General features: G+C 46.5%; 1 protein-coding gene across 1 annotated transcript in view; it reads right to left on the reverse strand.

Annotated features, from left to right (window-relative positions):
- Positions 1-2985, reverse strand: part of Myo1e (myosin IE) — a 195398-nt gene extending 192413 nt beyond the window's left edge. Inside the window, exon 1 of the mRNA XM_013346406.2 lies at positions 2649-2985. Coding sequence (XP_013201860.1) covers positions 2649-2651 — 3 coding nt within the window. The 5' untranslated portion in view covers positions 2652-2985. The remainder of the gene's footprint in view (positions 1-2648) is intronic.
- Positions 2986-18800: the final 15815 nt, after the last annotated feature.

An 18800-nucleotide genomic window follows, 5' to 3' on the forward strand; every position in this document is an offset into this window, starting at 1 on the left:
CTTATTGTGATAAATTCCCCTGACAAAAGTGACTAGCGGAAGAGCTTGTCTAAGCTGACAGTTGGAAGGATATAGTTCAGTCAAGGTGGAAGAGGCATGGCGGCTGACCCTAGAGACAGCTGTCACACTGTACAGCAGCAGGAAACAGAGAGACACCTGCTGGCGCTCAGCTCCCATTGTCCTTTTTATTGAGCCTGGGACCCCAGCCCAGGGAATGGTGCCACCATGCAAGGAATGTGTCTTCCAGACTCTAGTAACCTAAGTTAGAAACTCTCAGATCCGCCCAGAGGTCTTGTTCTGAGATGATCCTAGATCCCATCAGCTTGCCAATCAAGCGTAGACATCACGCAAGCACACGGAAAGAGTTCACAGTACAGGTGTTCTTCCTGCGGCCTGGCCAAGGGCCTGTGCTCTATGCTAATTCTCGGTCACACCCACCAAGGGTAATGGCCCATCCCTTCCTGTCCTAAGCAGCTGAAGGATTCAACAGGGCAGGCCCAGACAGATGCAGAGAACACAGAAGTTCCATTCAGCTTAAGACTCCTTACATAAACACCGAGCATACTCACTGGGTGCCTAACTATCTGAGATGTGGGTCAATGTTCTCAGGCAACTTCACACAGCTCATAAGTCCACTCAAACTTTCAAGTCATGGAAGAAACGATTCCTTTAATTTTGTTCAAATGACTCTCCACACCGAGTTCTGTCCATGGCACATCTACTTCTGGATGGCCAGTGGTTTCAACTTTTCTGGGCAGTGAATTGTGGCCCAGGCATCCATATCTGATACACAGATTGCCTCCAAGTGGCCCACAACATGCCCATCTGTGCTGATGGCAGGGAGCCCACGAGGGGGTGACTATGTACTGTCTACATAGGCATGAAACGGACTCTAAGACACACCTCCTTCACGTCCGATGGACCAACTAGCTGCTCCAACTACCAGGACGTTTTCCCACGTCTCTGGAAAAGGCAACACGGACTAATTGTGGGTCTACCCGCATAAAAAGGGGGGGATTTAACAAGGGAAAGCTCATTTTCTCAAGGTACCACTTACACAGTTAAATTCAGTAAGATTCTTTTAAGTCCTTGACATACACACATCGATCTTTATCTTTTTTTTAAAGAAATATTGAACCGTGGAAAGTAATTATAGCAATTCTTAGGCACCAGGATTATCACACTGCTCAAGTTCAAGCAGTCAGCAGCCCGCAAAACTCCACCCAACCGCAGCTCAGGGTACTCTCTGTGAGTGTGGGCTGACTTCTGAAACCTCAAAACTGAAGGAGGCAGCCTATTTATAAATGAAGTAGTCTCTCTTGGGGGCAAAGGTAACATAATTTTGAACTATGTAAAAAGTAAGTTTGGGGTTAGGATGCCTTTTAAAGGTTTCGTTTGTTTTCAGTTATCCTTTTGAATAAACAGCGTAGGGGCAGGGGCTGCACATGAACTGAGTGTGGGCTCTGCCTGGCCTGTGCTGCCGGTGATTGGCGCTGGGGATCTAGGATACAGATTTCTCAAGTGAGCGCTATGTTAGGCATCTTCTTAGGTAAGCTTTACCCTCACCATCAGTAAACAACGGCAAAGCCAGGAGGACAAGTTCTTCCACAGAGAAACAAGTGTAGAAACTTTGAAGCTTTTTAGAACTTTTTAAGTTAAATTAAAAAAGTGGTGTTTTTTTTTTTTCCTTTTCTTTTGGCCCGGGTGGACTGGCAATCTCTCCAAAATACAATCTATGCTTTTGTCCTTCTGAAGTAAAACCACACCACAGCAAAGCCCAGGGGATGTGGCTAAAGTTATTGGGACTGAGAGAGGAGAGTGGCTGGGCCGGGGACTCCTCCGTGTAGCAACAAAAATCTCAAATGAGTTAGAGAGAGAGGCAGTCTATGCCCTACACTCCCCAACCGCCAAGCGGGAAAGAACAAAACCAGGGGCGCTCTCTTGGGGACTTGTGGCGTGTAAAGCAGAGTGGCGGTCCTCTAGAGCTGGGGACCGGGTGGGGCCCTCGGCAGGAGGTGTTTACCCCATACAGGGACCTTACGGGCCTGGGCTCCAGGCCAGCGTGGCTGCAGCTATACGCCATCGTCACAGGGTCTTAGCAGTTCGGGCCACCGCCAGGTGCTCCGCGGTACCTGGCGCCCCCGCCTGCCTTTGTGCAGCGCTCGGCCCATAACCAGTGCAGGCAGGGCTGCCCGGGTTCTCCCCATGGCAGGGGGACAGCTGCGGGATCAGCCTGCTAGAGAACTCATGCTGGTGCCCGCCCAAAGGAGGGGACCCGAGGGACACGGGCATGCCCCCCACCTTCCCTGAAGGAGAAAAAGGTTCCCGGTCCCATGGCTGTGTTGGTGAAAACAGATGTGCTCACACCCTGGCTTCCGACAGCTGGCAGCCACAGCAACACTACCACCAAAACTTTCCCGGCACAGAAAGCCACTTCAGAGAGTTTTCCTTGTCCGCCTCGGTCCCTCTTCCCGGCCAAGACCCGGTTTGCAGCACAGCAGGAAACTGGAGCTCCAGAAGTGCATACTCCCGAGTCCACCTTCTCCACCCCCTGGCCTGGGCAGCGTGCCCAAGGTAGGTGCCCCGCTCCGAGGCTTCCTGCCCTAACCCAGGGTCAGGCGTCCTGGGACGCGGTGCAGCCAACTTACCATGGTGACTCCCGCCTCGGTCGCGCCTCCTCCGGGTCCGGCAGCCTGGGCACTGGAGCTGGAACGCGGTCTCCTGGGCGAACTTCAAAAGTTGGTTCTCTTCGCCAAAAAAACAAGCTCCAGACACCCAAGCACTCACAGGAGCCAATGGAAACCCAGACGGGACTCCATCCAGGCGGGATCCGAGACGCTAGGTGAGGCAAGACTTGGCCGACCTGGTGCACACTCGAAACTGACGATGCTCAGCTGTCTGGCGATGCACCCGATGCGCTCTGCGGGACTGCTTGTCCAGCTGCCCTGCCTGGACCCTCTCTCTGCTAACACTTAATCCGAACTCTTCTTTGGCTCAGCCTGGGCTCGGGCCGGGCAATCTGTCCATAAATGGAGAATTCAGCCCAGGCCTGACCAATCAGAGTTTGTTTTCTCAGCGTCACTCCTCAGGAAAGCCGAAGTAACCAACAAGCGTGGAACTACAAGTTTCCAAAGGACTGTGGATCCTGTAGTCCGGCGGCCTCACTAGCCTGCCGAACACGCTACTGCTGTCCCAGCCGTCCCCAGGGAAACACCCCCAAACCGAGGGGATGAAAACACTCGGGGAGACTAGGAAACTGCTCACATGTCTCTTCCCTTTAAGGGATACTTAGCATCGACTTAGCTCCCAAGTCGCTTGATTTTCCTAGAAGTTTTTTTTTTTTTTAAGAAATATTTTATCTGCATAAAAGATCAGAATCGTGGCCGCAGCCCAAAGGAAATACTATTTCTTTCCCTTTCTGAATTGTAAGAAAAGTCGAAAAATATTTCCTCCACCAGTCCTTTATACCTGAATTAATTTCCTTGGGAAACAAGAATAGAGAGAGCTCTGTCCTCTGCGGTGTCCGATTTCAGGAAACCAGGTAGCCTAGGAGAGAAGGGAACGCAGATTCCTAAACAGGATTAGGGAGTCTGGTGTCTTGTGCAGGGAGCTGAGGAAGGAAACTCGCAGGGCCACCTCGGGACCGAGCTCGCTTCTGGTGTCCCAGCCAGAAGATCTGAAAATTCCAGGAAACAGAAAATTGTGAGATTTAGTCGTCACCCTTCCCGTGAATCTAGGACTCTATAGACTTGCGATAGTTAAAAAAAAAAAATCAGCTTGGCTAGGAAGGGGTTTGCTGTTTGTTGTTTGTTTGTTTAAAGTGGCCCATACTCAAGAAGACTATGACCAAGCCAGGAAAGAGAGGAAGTTCTGATACACCCTGCAAGAGAGAAGGACCTGGGAAAACTAATTACGTGAAAGGTCAGGGCCAAAGTTCACAAACACAATCCCCTGTGTGTGACAGTGGTAGGTAGGGAAACCCTACCGAGGGAGTGTAGCAGATCTCGGCTTCTTGTGGGGTGCAGTGACTGCTAATGGAAAAAAGGAGCTTTGTCTTGGGACGGGTGGTCCGAGGATACCCCGGAGGTCCTGATGATGGCAGTAAAACTGTGACTATACCCCAAACTACTGGACTGTACAGGTTTTTAAAACAAGAATCTTACGGTATGTGAACTACTTCAATTCTTAAAATGGAATAAAGGGTGCACACATGCCTCTAACATGTGTGGAGTTCCGAAGACAACTCGTGTGGAATTCCTAAGACAAGCTGTGGGAGTTTATTCTCTTCTTCTGCCACGTGGGTCCCAGGCATCGAGCTCAGATGGTCAGGCTTGGCAGCAAGCGCCTTTATCCGCCCAGCTAGCTCATGCCAATTTGAAAGGTAGTCCTGTTGTTTGCAGTTTTGTAAGTATTCCACCGTTAGGGCAACAAATAACCGAATTCCTTCCACAGGAGAGAAGCCAGACCCTAGAGGTACAGCTACTCCAGACCTTGTTGGCTTTGTGGTTTGGCATAAAAACAAGCAATAGCTGGGATGGCTCACCTGGAGCTGGAGGACCTATCCGCTTTCCCAGTGTGAGGAGCTTAGTTAGATCCCTAAAGACAATGTGAGAAAAGAAAAAAAAGGTGTCCTGAGATGTTGGGGGGAAAGAAACAGGCAGAAAAGTCTTCAGTTCACTGAAGCTAGCTGACCTACTCAATGAGTTCCAGGCCAGTGAGAAATTCTATCTCAAAAAAAGTGGAGGCCTAAAGGGTGGCTCAGTGGTTAAAATCACACTGACTGCTCTTTTAGAGGACCAGAATTTCATTTCCAGGACCTACTTGGTGGCTCAGACCGGTTGTAACTCCAGTCCCAGGGCACGTAACAACTTCTTCCGAACTCTTGGGGCACTGTGTGCATGTGATACACACATATACATGCAGGCAAAACAATCCTACACATCAAACGATAAAGTAATTTAAATCTTAAAAAAAAAGTAAATGGCTCTGGTGTCTACATGTGTGTCCACAGGCCTACCCACACTTACACACAAAACGACAGCAGGGTATAGTGGTGCACCCATGTAGCCCCCGATATCCTGGAAACTGAGGCAGGAGAATCGCTTCAGCCCTGGATGTCCAGGCCAGCCGGGGTAAGAGCGAGAGCCATTAAGACAAAAGCAAACAAATTAAAATTAGAGGTGAAAATGAAAAGAAGAAGAAGCGACAGAAGGTTTGCACAAGCAATGGCCCCACGTTCAGGATGAAGTAGACAGGAAAGAGCTCAGAAAGTGCCAACCTTGACACATCAGGTGTGACCTCTGTATGCCCAGACCTGACTCCTATGCCACGGGGGTGTACCACCTTCCAAGTTCTATAAGGCATTTTAAGAAATTGGTAACAGAGACTGACAAAGGGAAAAGCTGAACTTATCAACAACATAAGCAATACCAGGTTTTAGGTCCAAAATAATTACACATGCCTAAGCTTCCATCCCATCAATGGGCCAGGCTTGTTAGGAGCCAAGTACAATCAAATATGAGATACTAAACACATCTTTGCACAAGCAACATAAAATGCAGTCTCTCTCTCTCTCTCTCTCTCTCTCTCTCTCTCTCTCTCTCTCTCTCTCTTTCTCTCTCTCTCTTCGCTCTCTTCCCCTGTCTCTCTCTCTCTGTCTCAACAAGATCCCTATACATAGTCCAGGATAATCTTTACTGGGGCATAACTCATCAGTAGTCTTAATTTTGGTTATATTAAAAACTGCCTTGAGACTAATTGTCAATTTTATTATTATTTGAGAGAGTTCCCCCCAACTAGTAGATTTTTTTTTTAAAGAATTTAAAAAATTTTTTAGAAGCTAGGGATATAGCTCAGTGGGTGGAGAACCTGCCTAGCAAGCACTGAGCCCTGGGTTCAAGTCCCTGCACATCATAAGTGTTCCATGCCTGTTATCCCAGCATTTGGGATGTGGACGCAGAAGGATCAGGAGTTAAAGGTTGTCCTTAGCTACAGAGTGAGTTCAAAGCCAGTGTGGGCTATGTGAAACTCCTGTCTTTAAAATGAAAGACAAAGAGAACTTTCTTTACACTAAATATCCCAAATAGTCAGGAATACTTTTTTTTTTCATGGTTTTATAATATAATCCTTTTCTAGATTTTGTTTTGTGTTCTTGAGACAAGATCTCATGAAACCCAGGCTGGCCCCAAACCTGTCTATGTAACCCAGGATGATCTTGAACTTCTGACCCTCCTGCCTACTTTCCAAGAGCTGGGTCACAGGTATGCACCTGCACACTCAGCTTATGCGGTGCTAGGGGATGGAACTCAAGGTCTGGGCACGCCGGCAAGCACTCTATCAACTGAGCTGTCCCTCCAGTCTATAATATATATAATTGCTTCATGTTTGAACAATAAGCCGGATAACTAGATTTACTGGCATACGAATTTGAATTTGAAACTGAATGTAAGATCTTAATTTTTCTGAGCTTCCATCCCCTCATTTACAAAACATTCTGACATGAGTGTGGGATTAAACACACGTGGAAATGGTCCAGAGAGAAGATTCCCTCACTGCTCTACCATCCCCCGTGCTGCAGGTCAGGCGTTAGGATGTGGGGCTCTGAGTGAGAGCAGGCAGTCCAGCCTCTAGGTGGCATGTGGTAGGTACTGTTGCCTGAGCCTTTGTGAAATTCCCAGGAGTGTTCTGAGGGCCCAACGCCATCAAGGTTCCTCTCTGTCTCCTTCATCATGGCCGCCTGGGCCTTTGTCCCTGTTTGAGTGTAGAATCAACCATATTTTATCACGTGGTCCAATGGCTAATTTCACCAAGAATCCCTTTGGGGCCTCTCCACTTAAGGAAGGACAGTGTCAATTTGGGCTACTGTGATCACAAGCTTTGATCCACCTGGGGGAGCCCCAGTTTGTGCTTTTTCTCACTTCTGATTTCTTTGCGGTGGGGGCGAGGGTCAGCTATGTCCTGGAACAGGCTTTGACCTCCTGATCCAGACATTAAATCTGCCTCAGCCTCCCAAGTGATGGAACTTAGCTTTAGTTTGAAGGAGAGAGTCCATAGATACTCTAGAGTTTTCACCAAATTATTTTTTCTAGTTATTTTTATTTGTTTTAATATAATGAATTTCTTTTAAAACTACATTTGTGAGTGTGAGTGCACAAGAGAGTGTGTGCGTGTGTGTGTGTGTGTGATACACACACTCGCACGTGTGTATCAAAGACAGCTTTCAGAAACCAGTCCTTCCACCGTGTGGGTCTGAGGAATGGAATTCAGGCTATCCAGCCTGGCAACAAACGCCTTTATCTATTGAACCATCACATCTATCTGGCCCCAGATTATGTTTTTCAAAATCCTTATCTTTCGGTCTGGAGAGATAGTGCAGCAGTTAAGAACGCGTTCTGTTTTCGCAGATGACCAAAGATCATTTCCCAGCACCAAAGTCAGATAGCTAACAGATAGATACCTGTAACTCTGTCTCCAGGGGATCCAATGCCCTCTTCTGGCCTCTGTGAGCACTGCTCATGAACAGCAGACAACACAGACACACACATTAAACATTATAATAAATCTTAAAGATTTTTTAAAACCCCTGCCTTTTGTTCTAATGCGTTTTCTGTTGTTGTGACAGAGAACCACGGCTAAAGCAACTTGGGGAGAAAGAGGTTTATTTCGGCTCACAGTTGAAGTCTATCAAGAAAGGGAGCTGGCAGGAACTCAAGTCAGAAACCTAGAAAGACCATGGAGGAATACCGCTTCCTAGCTTGCTCCCCATGGTTTGCTCAGCCTGCTTTCTCATTCAACCCAGAAGCACCTGTCAAGGGGTGGCACTGCCCACATTGGCTGGGCCCTCCCACATCAGTTATTAATCAAGAGTATCCCCACAGACTCTCCTACAAGCCAGTCTTACAGAACCATTTTCTCCAGTTAGGGTCTCTCTCCTCAGATGACCTTAGCTTGGTCAGAGTTGACAAAAACAAAAAAACAAAAAAACAAACAAACAAAAAAACCCTCACCAACAACACAACTTCTGTTTTGTTTTGTTTTGTTTTGTTTTTCTTCAAAACAGGGTTTCTTTGTGTAACAGCCCCGGCTGTCCTAGAACTCACTCTACAGACCAGGCTGGTCTCAAACTCATAGAAATCTACCTGCCTCTGCCTCCTGAGTGCTGAGGTTAAAGGCACATGCCACCACTGCGGTACCAGCAAACAACATAATTTTTTAAAAATAAATAGTTTTCAAAAAATAAGAGTTTTCCAGTTTTCCAGACGTGAATCTATTTTTCAGAAACTTTAGAAATACACTGTCAGACTTTCGTTGTTTGGTGCTGCAGAACACACCCAGGGTCTTGGTCAGGCACTGACAACCCACACTACTGACCCAGAGAATTTAATTCTCACTCAAAGCCTTGGTAGCATGGTAGCCTCTTTCCTGACTGTAAAGCTCACTCCAGACACATGGTGACAGTGTTCAGGTAGGTGTCCCCCAATCCAGACACATGGTGACACTGTTCGGGTAAGTGTCCCCCAATCCAGACATATGGTGACAGTGTTCGGGTAAGTGTCCCCCAATCCAGACACGTGGTGACAGTGTTCGGGTAAGTGTTCCCCAATCCAGACATATGGTGACAGTGTCCAGGTAAGTGTCCCCCAATCCAGACACGTGGTGACAGTGTTCGGGTAAGTATCCCCCAATCCAGACACATGGTGACAGTGTTCAGGTAGGTGTTCCCCAATCCAGACACATGGTGACACTGTTCGGGTAAGTGTTCCCCAATCCAGACACGTGGTGACAGTGTCCAGGTAAGTGTCCCCCAATTCAGACACGTGGTAACAGTGTTCAGGTAAGTGTCCCCCAATCCAGACACGTGGTAACAGTGTTCAGGTAAGTGTCCCCCAATCCAGACACGTGGTGACAGTGTTCAGGTAAGTGTTCCCCAATCCAGACACGTGGTGACAGTGTTCAGGTAAGTGTTCCCCAATCCAGACCTATGATGGCGCAGTACAGGTGAGAGCCTAGTCACACCTTAATATGTTTGACTGTACTGTAGCTGAGCTTGAATGCAAAGAAGGAAAACTAGATACAAAAATAAATTTTATATGAAAATATATGAATAAATACTGATTTTTAAACAATTTACACTAATACATTTGGGGGGAAGAGGATAAAAATAGCCAGCCAGTTTTCATGGCAATAGAATGAAAGAATACTCCATAGATATTCACAACAAAGGTTTTGGGGTTTTTTGTTTTGTTTTGTTTTTTAAGAAAAAAAAAACCATTAGGGGAAAGCTGGCAACAGGCGCTAAGGAGACAGGCTTGTCACATCATGTGACCTGTCCTGTTCAATTCCCCCCACCCTGTTTCTGTCTTCGCAGGTGTCTCTGGTGAAGTTTACTAGGTATCAGCAGGATCATACTTAATCTTCCTTGTTAGCTCCATTAGAAGTCAAGAAACCTAAGTCGAGCAGGCTTTTAATCCACGTACTGAGTAGGCAGAGGCATATGGATCTCTCTGAGTTCAAGGCCTGCCTGGCCTACATAGTGAGACCAGACCAGGGTTATGCAGAGAGCCACAGCCTCAAATGAGACCTAAATTAAGAAAGTTTGAAGTAGTTTGTCCAAGCAAATACTGCCTCAGATCCTGGGATCCACCTGACTCTGAAGCTCGGCTCTTACCTGGCAGGCAGAGCTTCTTCAACAGCAGTGCCTGTCAGAGGAAGGCTTCCAGACTGCAGGCCTGGAGTGAGCAGAAGCACGGGAAGAAAACCCCGACCCTCTCCAAACCTAGGCTCCATGGGGAAATCACTGCTTCTTATGGAACACGAGAATTCCAGGGCTGGGGATGTAGCTCAGTTGATGTAGCGCTTACCTAGTTCAGACCCCAGCACCATAAACACTGGGTGTTTATAAAAACTGGGAAGTGGAGACAGGAAGATTACAAATTCAAGCTCATCCTCAGCTACACAGCAAGTTCAAGGCCCACCTGAGCCACAAGAGACCTTTTCTTGAAATATAAGGATCATATCCATGGACTTAGGGTGCAGCTGAACAGAGAAATGCATGCTTGGAACAGACGAGGACTGAATCACTGGCACCACAGAAAACTAAAGAATTATAACTGCATAAAAAGTTTAACTCAATTTTACACATTGTTTTTCCCCTAAATATTTGGATGGTGATTGAGATTGGGATGTCGAATAGAATTTCAGCAGGACAATGTAATATTTAGCAACTATTGAAAGAAGTGGATGGAACTGTATACATTTGTTGAAAATAATGTGCATATGTACATTTGTGCACATCTGAGCGTGCCTGCACACTGATGAGTGTGGGTCTTCACATGCCACAGAACGTGTGTGGAAGTCTGAGAACAACCTGAGTTAAGTCAGTTCTCGCCTCCCACTATACGGAATTTATGGCTCGAACTCAGGTCTTCAGATCTGACCACGAGCTCCTTTAGCCATGAAGCCATTTTGCCATCCCAATTATACTGTTTTCTGATTTAAACCAATATATTTTTTCTTCCAGTTGTTGTTTTTGTTTTTGAAGACAGGGTTTCTCTGTGTAATAGCCCTGGCTGTCCTGTAACTCACTTTGTAGAACAGGATGGTCTCAGACTCCCAGAGCCCCTGCTGCTGCCTCTTGAGCACTGGGATTAAAGATATATGCCACTACATACAGTTCTTTTCTCACAATTTTAATTTGATCATTACATATAGATTTTTGTTTGTTTTTTGAGACAGATTTTCTCTATGTAGCTTTGGAGCCTGTCCTGGAACTTGCTCTGTAGAGCAGGCTGGCCTTGAGCTCACAGAGATCTGCCTGCTTCTGCCTCCTGAGTGCTGGATTAAAGGCGTGCACCACCACCACCCAGCCAGCTCTGGCTTTCTTATCCTCCTGCTGTTAGTGCTGGGGTTACAGGTATGTGCCACCATCCTCCATTAGTGGGGTCCTAGGGGTCAAATCCAGGGCTTCAAGGATGTCAAGTAAACACCCTACCAACAAAGCCACATCCCCATCCCTGGGACTATTTTAAGAACAAAAACAACAGAATAATTAAATGAGCATTGTCTTTTTTTCAAAGTACCCAAAACTTTATTTTTCTTTAAGGGAAACTACTCCTGAAAGAAGTCCAAGCTTCACCACCTTCTTAAAAACTCAGAATGTCAGGTACTCTCTGCTCGAAGACTTCAAGGTCAGCACTGTCTGCACTGCTTTATTGCCTGCTGTGCAGAATTGAGATCCTCAGTGACCTTGGGGACATGACTTTCCTACTCTGCTTTCTGGCCCCAATGGACATCATCATGCAGTTCTCTTTTTATTTATTTTAGTGGTAGCCTCCCCTTAATTAATCACACACAGACACTGACACACACACACACACGAGTGCACACATGTGTGCAAAAAAGCATCATAGAGGAATGTGCTTGCTTTCTGCCTTTTGGAGCCTTGTAGCTTCTCTCTGTGTAAATGGATGCTCTTTCCATCGATTTAAATGTTCCTCACTTAGCTCAGAAATGTCCCTTCTTCATTAATTTCAGCTTGCAAAATGGCAAGATCCTGTCTGTCACAGTCCTGACTCAGGCCCCAGAATGACAGATCAGCAGGGTTGTCCAAAGCTCCTTGGAAACTTCTTTCTTGGCCTCTGGATTGGAGTTCCAGAGAGGAAGGAGGAGGGGAGACTGATTTCCAGAGCCCAGCTTACCTAACCTCAGCCTGTTAAATCACACCACCCAGGCCAGAGGTCATGTCAGGCTCCAGAAGGCTGGCTTTAGAGCAGGTGTCTGTCCTGTTGTAGTCTCTGCAGATGTAAGAGATGGTCCCCTGCAGCCTAGCATCCTGTTTAAGAGAGGTGGGGAGCCACCCATGAGCCTTGCTACTTGGGAGACTGAGGCAGAGGATCTTGAGTTTGAGGTCAGTCTGTGTAATTATCAAGTCCCGGCCTTAACAGACCCTGTAGGGCTGGAAAGACGTCCTGGTCGGCGAGGAGCTGCCAGGCAAGCATGGGCACCAATGTGAGCACCATCCCAGAACCCACATTTTAAAAACAAACAAAAGCAGGGTGTGGTGGCATGCATTTGTAACCCCAGCACTGAGAAGGCTGAGGCAGGTGGACCCCTGGAGCTTGCTGGGCAGCCAGGCTAGCCTGTGTAGTTAGCTCTAGGAGAAACAGAGACCCCTGACTCAAAAACAAAGGAAAGATAGAAGGCTCTTGAGAAAGACACCTCAGGTCATCTTCTGACCTCCATTCTGAACATACATTTGTGCCCCTCCATGAACACAAGCACACACACATGCATGCACGCACATATACACACACTACACACACACACACACACACACACACACACACACACACACACAAAGCAAGTGCATGAACTCATTGGTAAAATGCCTGTCTACCACATAGGAGACTCTGGATTCAAATCCCAGTACATCAAAAACTAAATGAAAACAGGACCCGAGAGTTGGATTTGCCAGTAAAGATGCTTACTGCCAAGTCTGACAACCTGAGTTCGATCCCTGGAACCCACAGAGTGGGAAGCAAGAACAGACTCCCACAAGTTGTCTTCTGACTTCTATACAAACACACCTACAATAAAAAAATGTGAAAATTCTTAAATAAAGAGATAATCCATGAGGTCATGGTTTCTGAGAAGGGATCAGGTAAGATCTTGCTGTCGACTGCATCTGTCATGGCCTTAGCTTATATGCTCTCTTGGCAAAGCTTCAGAGTTAGTTCTATTCATCTTTAGTGGAAAATAAATCTATGACCTCATCATCTCATGTTCATTGTCATACCCCTGTAAATGTCATCAGATGTAAAAGGTGACATCACTGTGACTTCATTCCCATGTACTTACACATACCTGTGTTTTATGTATATATACCTATATGTATTTGCATATATTAGACTAGATGGATTTTTGCTCAATGTGTCCTTTGGATGACATATTTCAGAGTATATTATACTCAGAGGAATTTACTTTATTCATGCCTGAGTGTATAAGTGTGCATGCGGAGGACAGAGGTGTCATGTGCAGAAACACAACTCACTTTCTTTGAGACAGGGTCTCTCATTGGCCTATAGCTCACCAACTGGCCTAGCCTGTGGCTGACAAGCTTCTGAGTTTCTCCTGTTTCTACCTCCCCTGCACTGGGCTAACAAGGGCATGCCATCATGCTCTACATCTTTACACTGGTTTTGAGTCATCTTCCCAGTTTGGGATTCATTTTGATTAGAACATTCTTTTAAAAGATGTATTTATAGCCAGGTAGTGGTGGCTGGCACACGCCTTTAATCCCAGCACTCGGGAGGAAGGCAGGCAGATCTCTGTGAGTTCGAGACCAGCCTAGTCTACAGAGCAAGTGCCAGGACAGGCTCCAAAAGCCACAGAGAAACCCTATCTCAGAAAAAAAAATTATTTCGTGTATATGAGTGTTCTATCAACTTTGTGCCAGAAGAGGGCATCCTGCTATAGATGTGAGCCACCATGTGGTTGCTGGGAATTGAATTCAGGACCTTTGCAAAAACAGCCAGTGCTCTTAACTGCTGAGCTCTTACTTCAGCCCTGATTAAAACATTTCTTATTGCTGGTGATCAGCATATTGATAACAGGGCTTCTAGACCATTGTGTTCCCCTTTGACTTTGTGTGTGTGTGTGTGTGTGTGTGTGTGTGTGTGTGTGTGTGCGCGCGCGCGCGCGCAGGCACTGGGGATTAAACCCAGAACTTCATGCATAAACTACACATCCCAGCTCCCAAACCATGACTGGCCCATTCACCCCCTGCAAACAGCCTTTGCTGAGTGCTGGTGTAGGTACTAGAGAAGAATTTAAAAAGTTCCTGCCCTGGCAGGTCTCACTTCTGTCTGTGTATATAAAGAACATCTGCAGCAACACAGGAGCTTGCGACTCTTATTCATGCTCCTAAAAACACAGCCAGTGTCAATTTATGAAATCCAAAGGAGCTGGCTCTATTCAAAGCCGAGTAAGTCCCGACAGTGCTTTGTCCCTGCACACAGTTGAACTGTAATGCTGGCATTTGGCAGTTGTCTTTAAGACGTGTAACTAGTCAGTCAGTGCTTACTTAGCTTGTATGAAGCTCTGACTTCAATTCTCAGCACTATATAAACCAGGCATGGTGGTGCGTGCCAGCAATACCAGCACTTGCTGATGGAGGAAGGTCATTGGTTAATTAAATAAAGAAGCTGCTTGCCCTGATAGGTTAAAACATAGGTGGGAGGAGTAAACAGAACAGAACGCTGGGAGGAAGAGGAAGTGAGCTCAGAGACTGACAGCTCTGCTCTCTGGAGCAGAGACGCCATGCTCCCATCTCCAGGGCGGACGCGAGAGCTCTGCTCTCTGAGGCACATGCGATGAAGCTCCGACCCAGGATGGACGTAGGCTAGAATCTCCCTGGTAAGCCACCTTGTGGGCTACAGCAGATTATTAGAGATGGGCTAGTCCAGGTGTGAGAGTTAGCCTAGAAGAGGCTAGATAGAAATGGGCCAAGCAGTAATTAAATGAATACAGTTTGTGTGTTGTTATTTTAGGCATAAGCTTGCAGGCAGCGGGGTGCTGGGGACGCAGCCCCGTTGCACCTATTACTACAACTTGCGAGGTAGAGACAGGAGAATCAGAAGTTCAAAGTTATCCTCGGCTACATAGTGGGTTTCAGAGCAGTCTGAGATACTTCAGACTCAGTCTTTTTCTTTTCTTTTTTTTCAAGACAGGGTTTCTCTGTAGCTTTGGAGCCTGTCCTGGAACTAGCTCTTGTAGACCAGACTGACCTCGAACTTACAGAGATTCACCTGCCTCTGCCTCCCAAATGCTGGAATTAAAGGCGTGCGCCACCACTGCCCGGCCAGACTCAGTCTTTTTTTTTTTTTTTTGGTTTTTCGAGACAGGGTTTCTCTGTGGCTTTGAGCCTGTCCTGGAACTAGCTCTGTAGACCAGGCTGGTCTCGAACTCACAGAGATCCGAGTCTTAAAATAAAATAAAATCTGTAAGTAGAACAGAATATATAAACTATCTGACCTTCTCATTTGCAGAAGTCTAATTTGTAGCTTTAAGATATGGGTACAGCTGGGGCACAGGTGGCACATGCATTTAATCCCAGTACTTGAGAGACAGAGGCAGGTGGGCCTCTGTGAGTTCAAGACTAGCCTCGTCTACAGAGTGACTTTCAGGACAGCAGGTTTATATAGAAAGACCCTGTCTCAAAAAATAAAACAGCTACTGCTTGTACTGGTTTTTTGGGGACCTCTTCTCTTTCGATGGATATCTTGCTTTTTGGCCTTAGGCTTTCCTCAAAGCAGTGTGCCTTACCCTTTCCGAGGAGTGGATGGGGTGGAGTACGGGGTAGGTGAAGAGAATGAGGAGAGGGGAGGGAGTGGGAACTGGAATTGGTATGTAAAATGAAAAAAGATAGTTTTTTTTTAAATAAAATAAATTAAATTAAAAAAAACCAACCAAGCAAAACAACATAAAACATGTAGGTCAATGTATTTAAGCTATTCATACCTATAAGAAAGGTCTACATACATATACATGCATGTATATATAGAGTTTTTTTTTTCCTGAGACAGGGTTTCTCTGTGTACCCTATCTGTCATGGAACTTGACAGTAGACCAGGCTGATCTTAAACTCAGAGATCTGCCTGCCTCTGCCTCCAAAGTGCCAGGATGAAAGTGGTGCACCACCACCTCCCCCACCCCCGGCATGTTTTCCTTATCTGTGAAACAGAAGACTTCCTCTCTAGGGTTTGGATGCAGCTTAGTAAAGCACCTGCCTGGTGTTCATGGGGCCCTGGGTTTGATAATGAGACCACAGTGTGGCCCTAATTCAAGCAGTGGCCGGAGTAACAACTGGTGCCATGCCAGGCCCTCAGCAGTCACTGCCCTCACAGATGCTGAGCGTCCACCACCCTCTGGACACCTAAGGGTGGCCTTTGTCTCAACTATTTTACATATACCCCCCAAGTCACCCCACCGCTAAAGCAGCAAGTGTCACTCAGAGTAATTCTGTGGGCTGATAAAGGCGGTGGCACAGGTGGACCTTGGCTAGGCCGACAGATAGAGGACTGATTGTCCTGAGGCTATTCAGGAAAGGTGGCAAAGGAGCTTTCTTGATGATGTCCTTCTGTATAAAAGCAAACAGGCCAAGGCTGCCACCAACAGGAGATGGCCTTTTTTATCACGATCAAAGGAATCCCCAAACAAAGTCAAACACCAAAGTGATAGATCAGCAGTTCCTCACAAGGGGAATGCTTGGCAAAAGGGTAACAGATGAGCTACAAGTTCCCAGCAGTGTCATTCCAAAAGCAGCTGGCTGGTGTGCATGTGAAATACCCACCATGGGCTCAACTGTTGGAACACTGGGTGGCACTGTGTAAGGTTGAGAAATGTTGAGGAGGTGGAGCCTCCCTGGAGGAAGTGGGTCATTGGGGGAGGGTTTTGAGTCCCTTTCCTGTGCTTCCTGAGTGGAGAGGCAATGTGACCAGCTGCCCTCTGCTCCTGCTGCCATGACTTCCCAGCCATCACAAACCGTATCCTTTCTGATGCGTGAGCCAAAATAAACCTGCTTGCCTTACGTTATTTTTGTCACGGCAAGGGAAAGAGTCACCAGGACAACAGCTACGGCAATTCTGAGCTTCTAAAGCAGTAAGTTTTGCTCCAAATTGTGCAGAATAGATATATATATGGACTTTTACGTTACGAACTACGGCAGATTAAAAGGGACATTATAATACATTATACTACTGAAAACTAAAATAGGTCCCTTCTGGTGATTTAACTGTCCGGCTGCTGAGACTTCTCAGCTTTGGTCCTCTCCTGCTTGAGTCTAGTTTCGTCTTCTTGGGTGAGAGATGCTCTCACTGTGATGCTCAGGCTAGTCTTGATCTCCAGGATTCCAGGGCTCTCCTGCCTCAGCATTCTGTGAGGCTGGGACTACAGATGCGTGTCATTAGGCCTGACACTTCTTTGATTTAAAAACTGGGAGGTATGAGCCTAGAGTCAGGAAACGAGGGTCGGGACAAGTCTATAAAGAAATCGACTTAAGGGCTGGAGAGATACTTAGTGGTTAAGAGCACTTGCTGCTCTTCAGAGGATCTGAGTTCTGTTCCCAGCACCCACATCAGGCAGCTCACAACTGCCTGTAACTCCAGCTCCCGGACATCCAAAATTCCCAATTCTGGCCTATTTGGCAACCAGGTACATACATGGTGCAGACATACATGCAGGCAAATCACCTATGCACATCAAGTAAAATTTTATTTTATTTTTGAAAGACAGGGTTTCTCTGGGTGACAGCCCTGACTGTCCTGGAACTTGCACTGTAGGTCAGGCTGGCCTCATAGAGTTCCACCTGCCTCTGCCTCCTGAGTGCTGAGATTAAAGGCGTGTGACACCACTGTCTGGCTTCAAATAAAGTTTTAAAAAAGCATAACTTGGGGATCTCTGTGAGTTCGAGACCAGCCTGGTCTACAAGAGCTAGTTCCAGGACAGGCTCAAAAACCACAGAGAAACCCTGTCTTGAAAAACCACACACACACAAAAAAAGCATAACTTGGGGCTGGAGAGATGACTCCGTGGTTAAGAGTACTTGCTGATCTTGTCAAGGATCCAAATTTGGTTTCCAGTCCTTAGATCAGGTGACCCAAGACTATCTGTAACACCAGTCTCAGAGAACCTGACTCCCTTTTCAGGATTCTGAGGGTACCTGCACTCATACATGAACCCATGTCCATGGTTAAAAATAAAATACATCTTAAAAACAAACAGAAGTCTCATGTCTTTAAAAAGTAATGTGGTAGCAATGAGGTGTCTCAGCAAGTGTGAGGACTTACCTTGCAGGCCTGGCCACCTGAGTTAGATCCCTGGAAGGATCGAGAGAGATCGAGACAAGAAGGAGAGAACCGACTCCTGAATATTGCCCTCTGACCTCATGATGATTGCTTGCGCTCAACTTAACACACACTGGGGTCAGGGAACCCTAAGTGCTCTTCAGGCTGAGGAGGGAGGGGGACTTGATTGGGGGAGGGGGAGGGAAATGGGAGGCGGTGGCGGGGAAGAGACGGAAATCTTTAATAAATAAATAAATTTAAAAAAAAACCACACACTGGGAAAGGGAACCTCAACTGAGGCCTTCATCAGATTGGACATTCTAGGGGGGATTTGCATAATAGCTGGTCTATGTAGAAAGACCCAGCCCATTATAGGTGGTGCTGTTCCTGGACAGGTGGGTCTGGGCTATGTAAGAAAGCTGGCGGTGGAGAGTCTGAGCGGTAGCAAGCCTGTACATCGTGCCTCCATGATTTCCGCTTCCGTTCCTGCCCTGGCTTCCCTCCACAATGGACTGTGAACTAGAATCCTCTCCTCCCCAAGCTGCTTTTGGTTATGGTGTTTGTCACAGCAATAGAAGATCAAACTAGAGGCCAGGCAGTGGTGGTGCACACTCTTAATCCCAGCACTCGGGAGGCAGAGGCAGAAGGATCTCTGTGAGTTCGAGGCCAGCTTGGTCTACAGAGTGAGTTTCAGGACAGTTAAGGGTACACGGAGAAACCCTGTCCCAAAAAAACAAACAAATAAACAAACAAACAAAAACAAAGAAAAACAGACAAGAGCAGACTTCCATACACATGCAGTATACATGTGTGGCCCTGCATCATACATGCACATATTATCATAAAAATATGATAATAAACAAAATGTAAACAAAAATAATGCTAAAAAGCATTAAAACAAGAGTGAAAAGTTTCTCTCAAATGTAGAATGTATTCAAACTTGTTATTATTTATATTTAA

The sequence above is a fragment of the Microtus ochrogaster genome, chromosome 5 (assembly GCF_000317375.1).
Source record: "Microtus ochrogaster isolate Prairie Vole_2 chromosome 5, MicOch1.0, whole genome shotgun sequence".
NCBI classification, from domain to species: Eukaryota; Metazoa; Chordata; class Mammalia; order Rodentia; family Cricetidae; genus Microtus; species Microtus ochrogaster.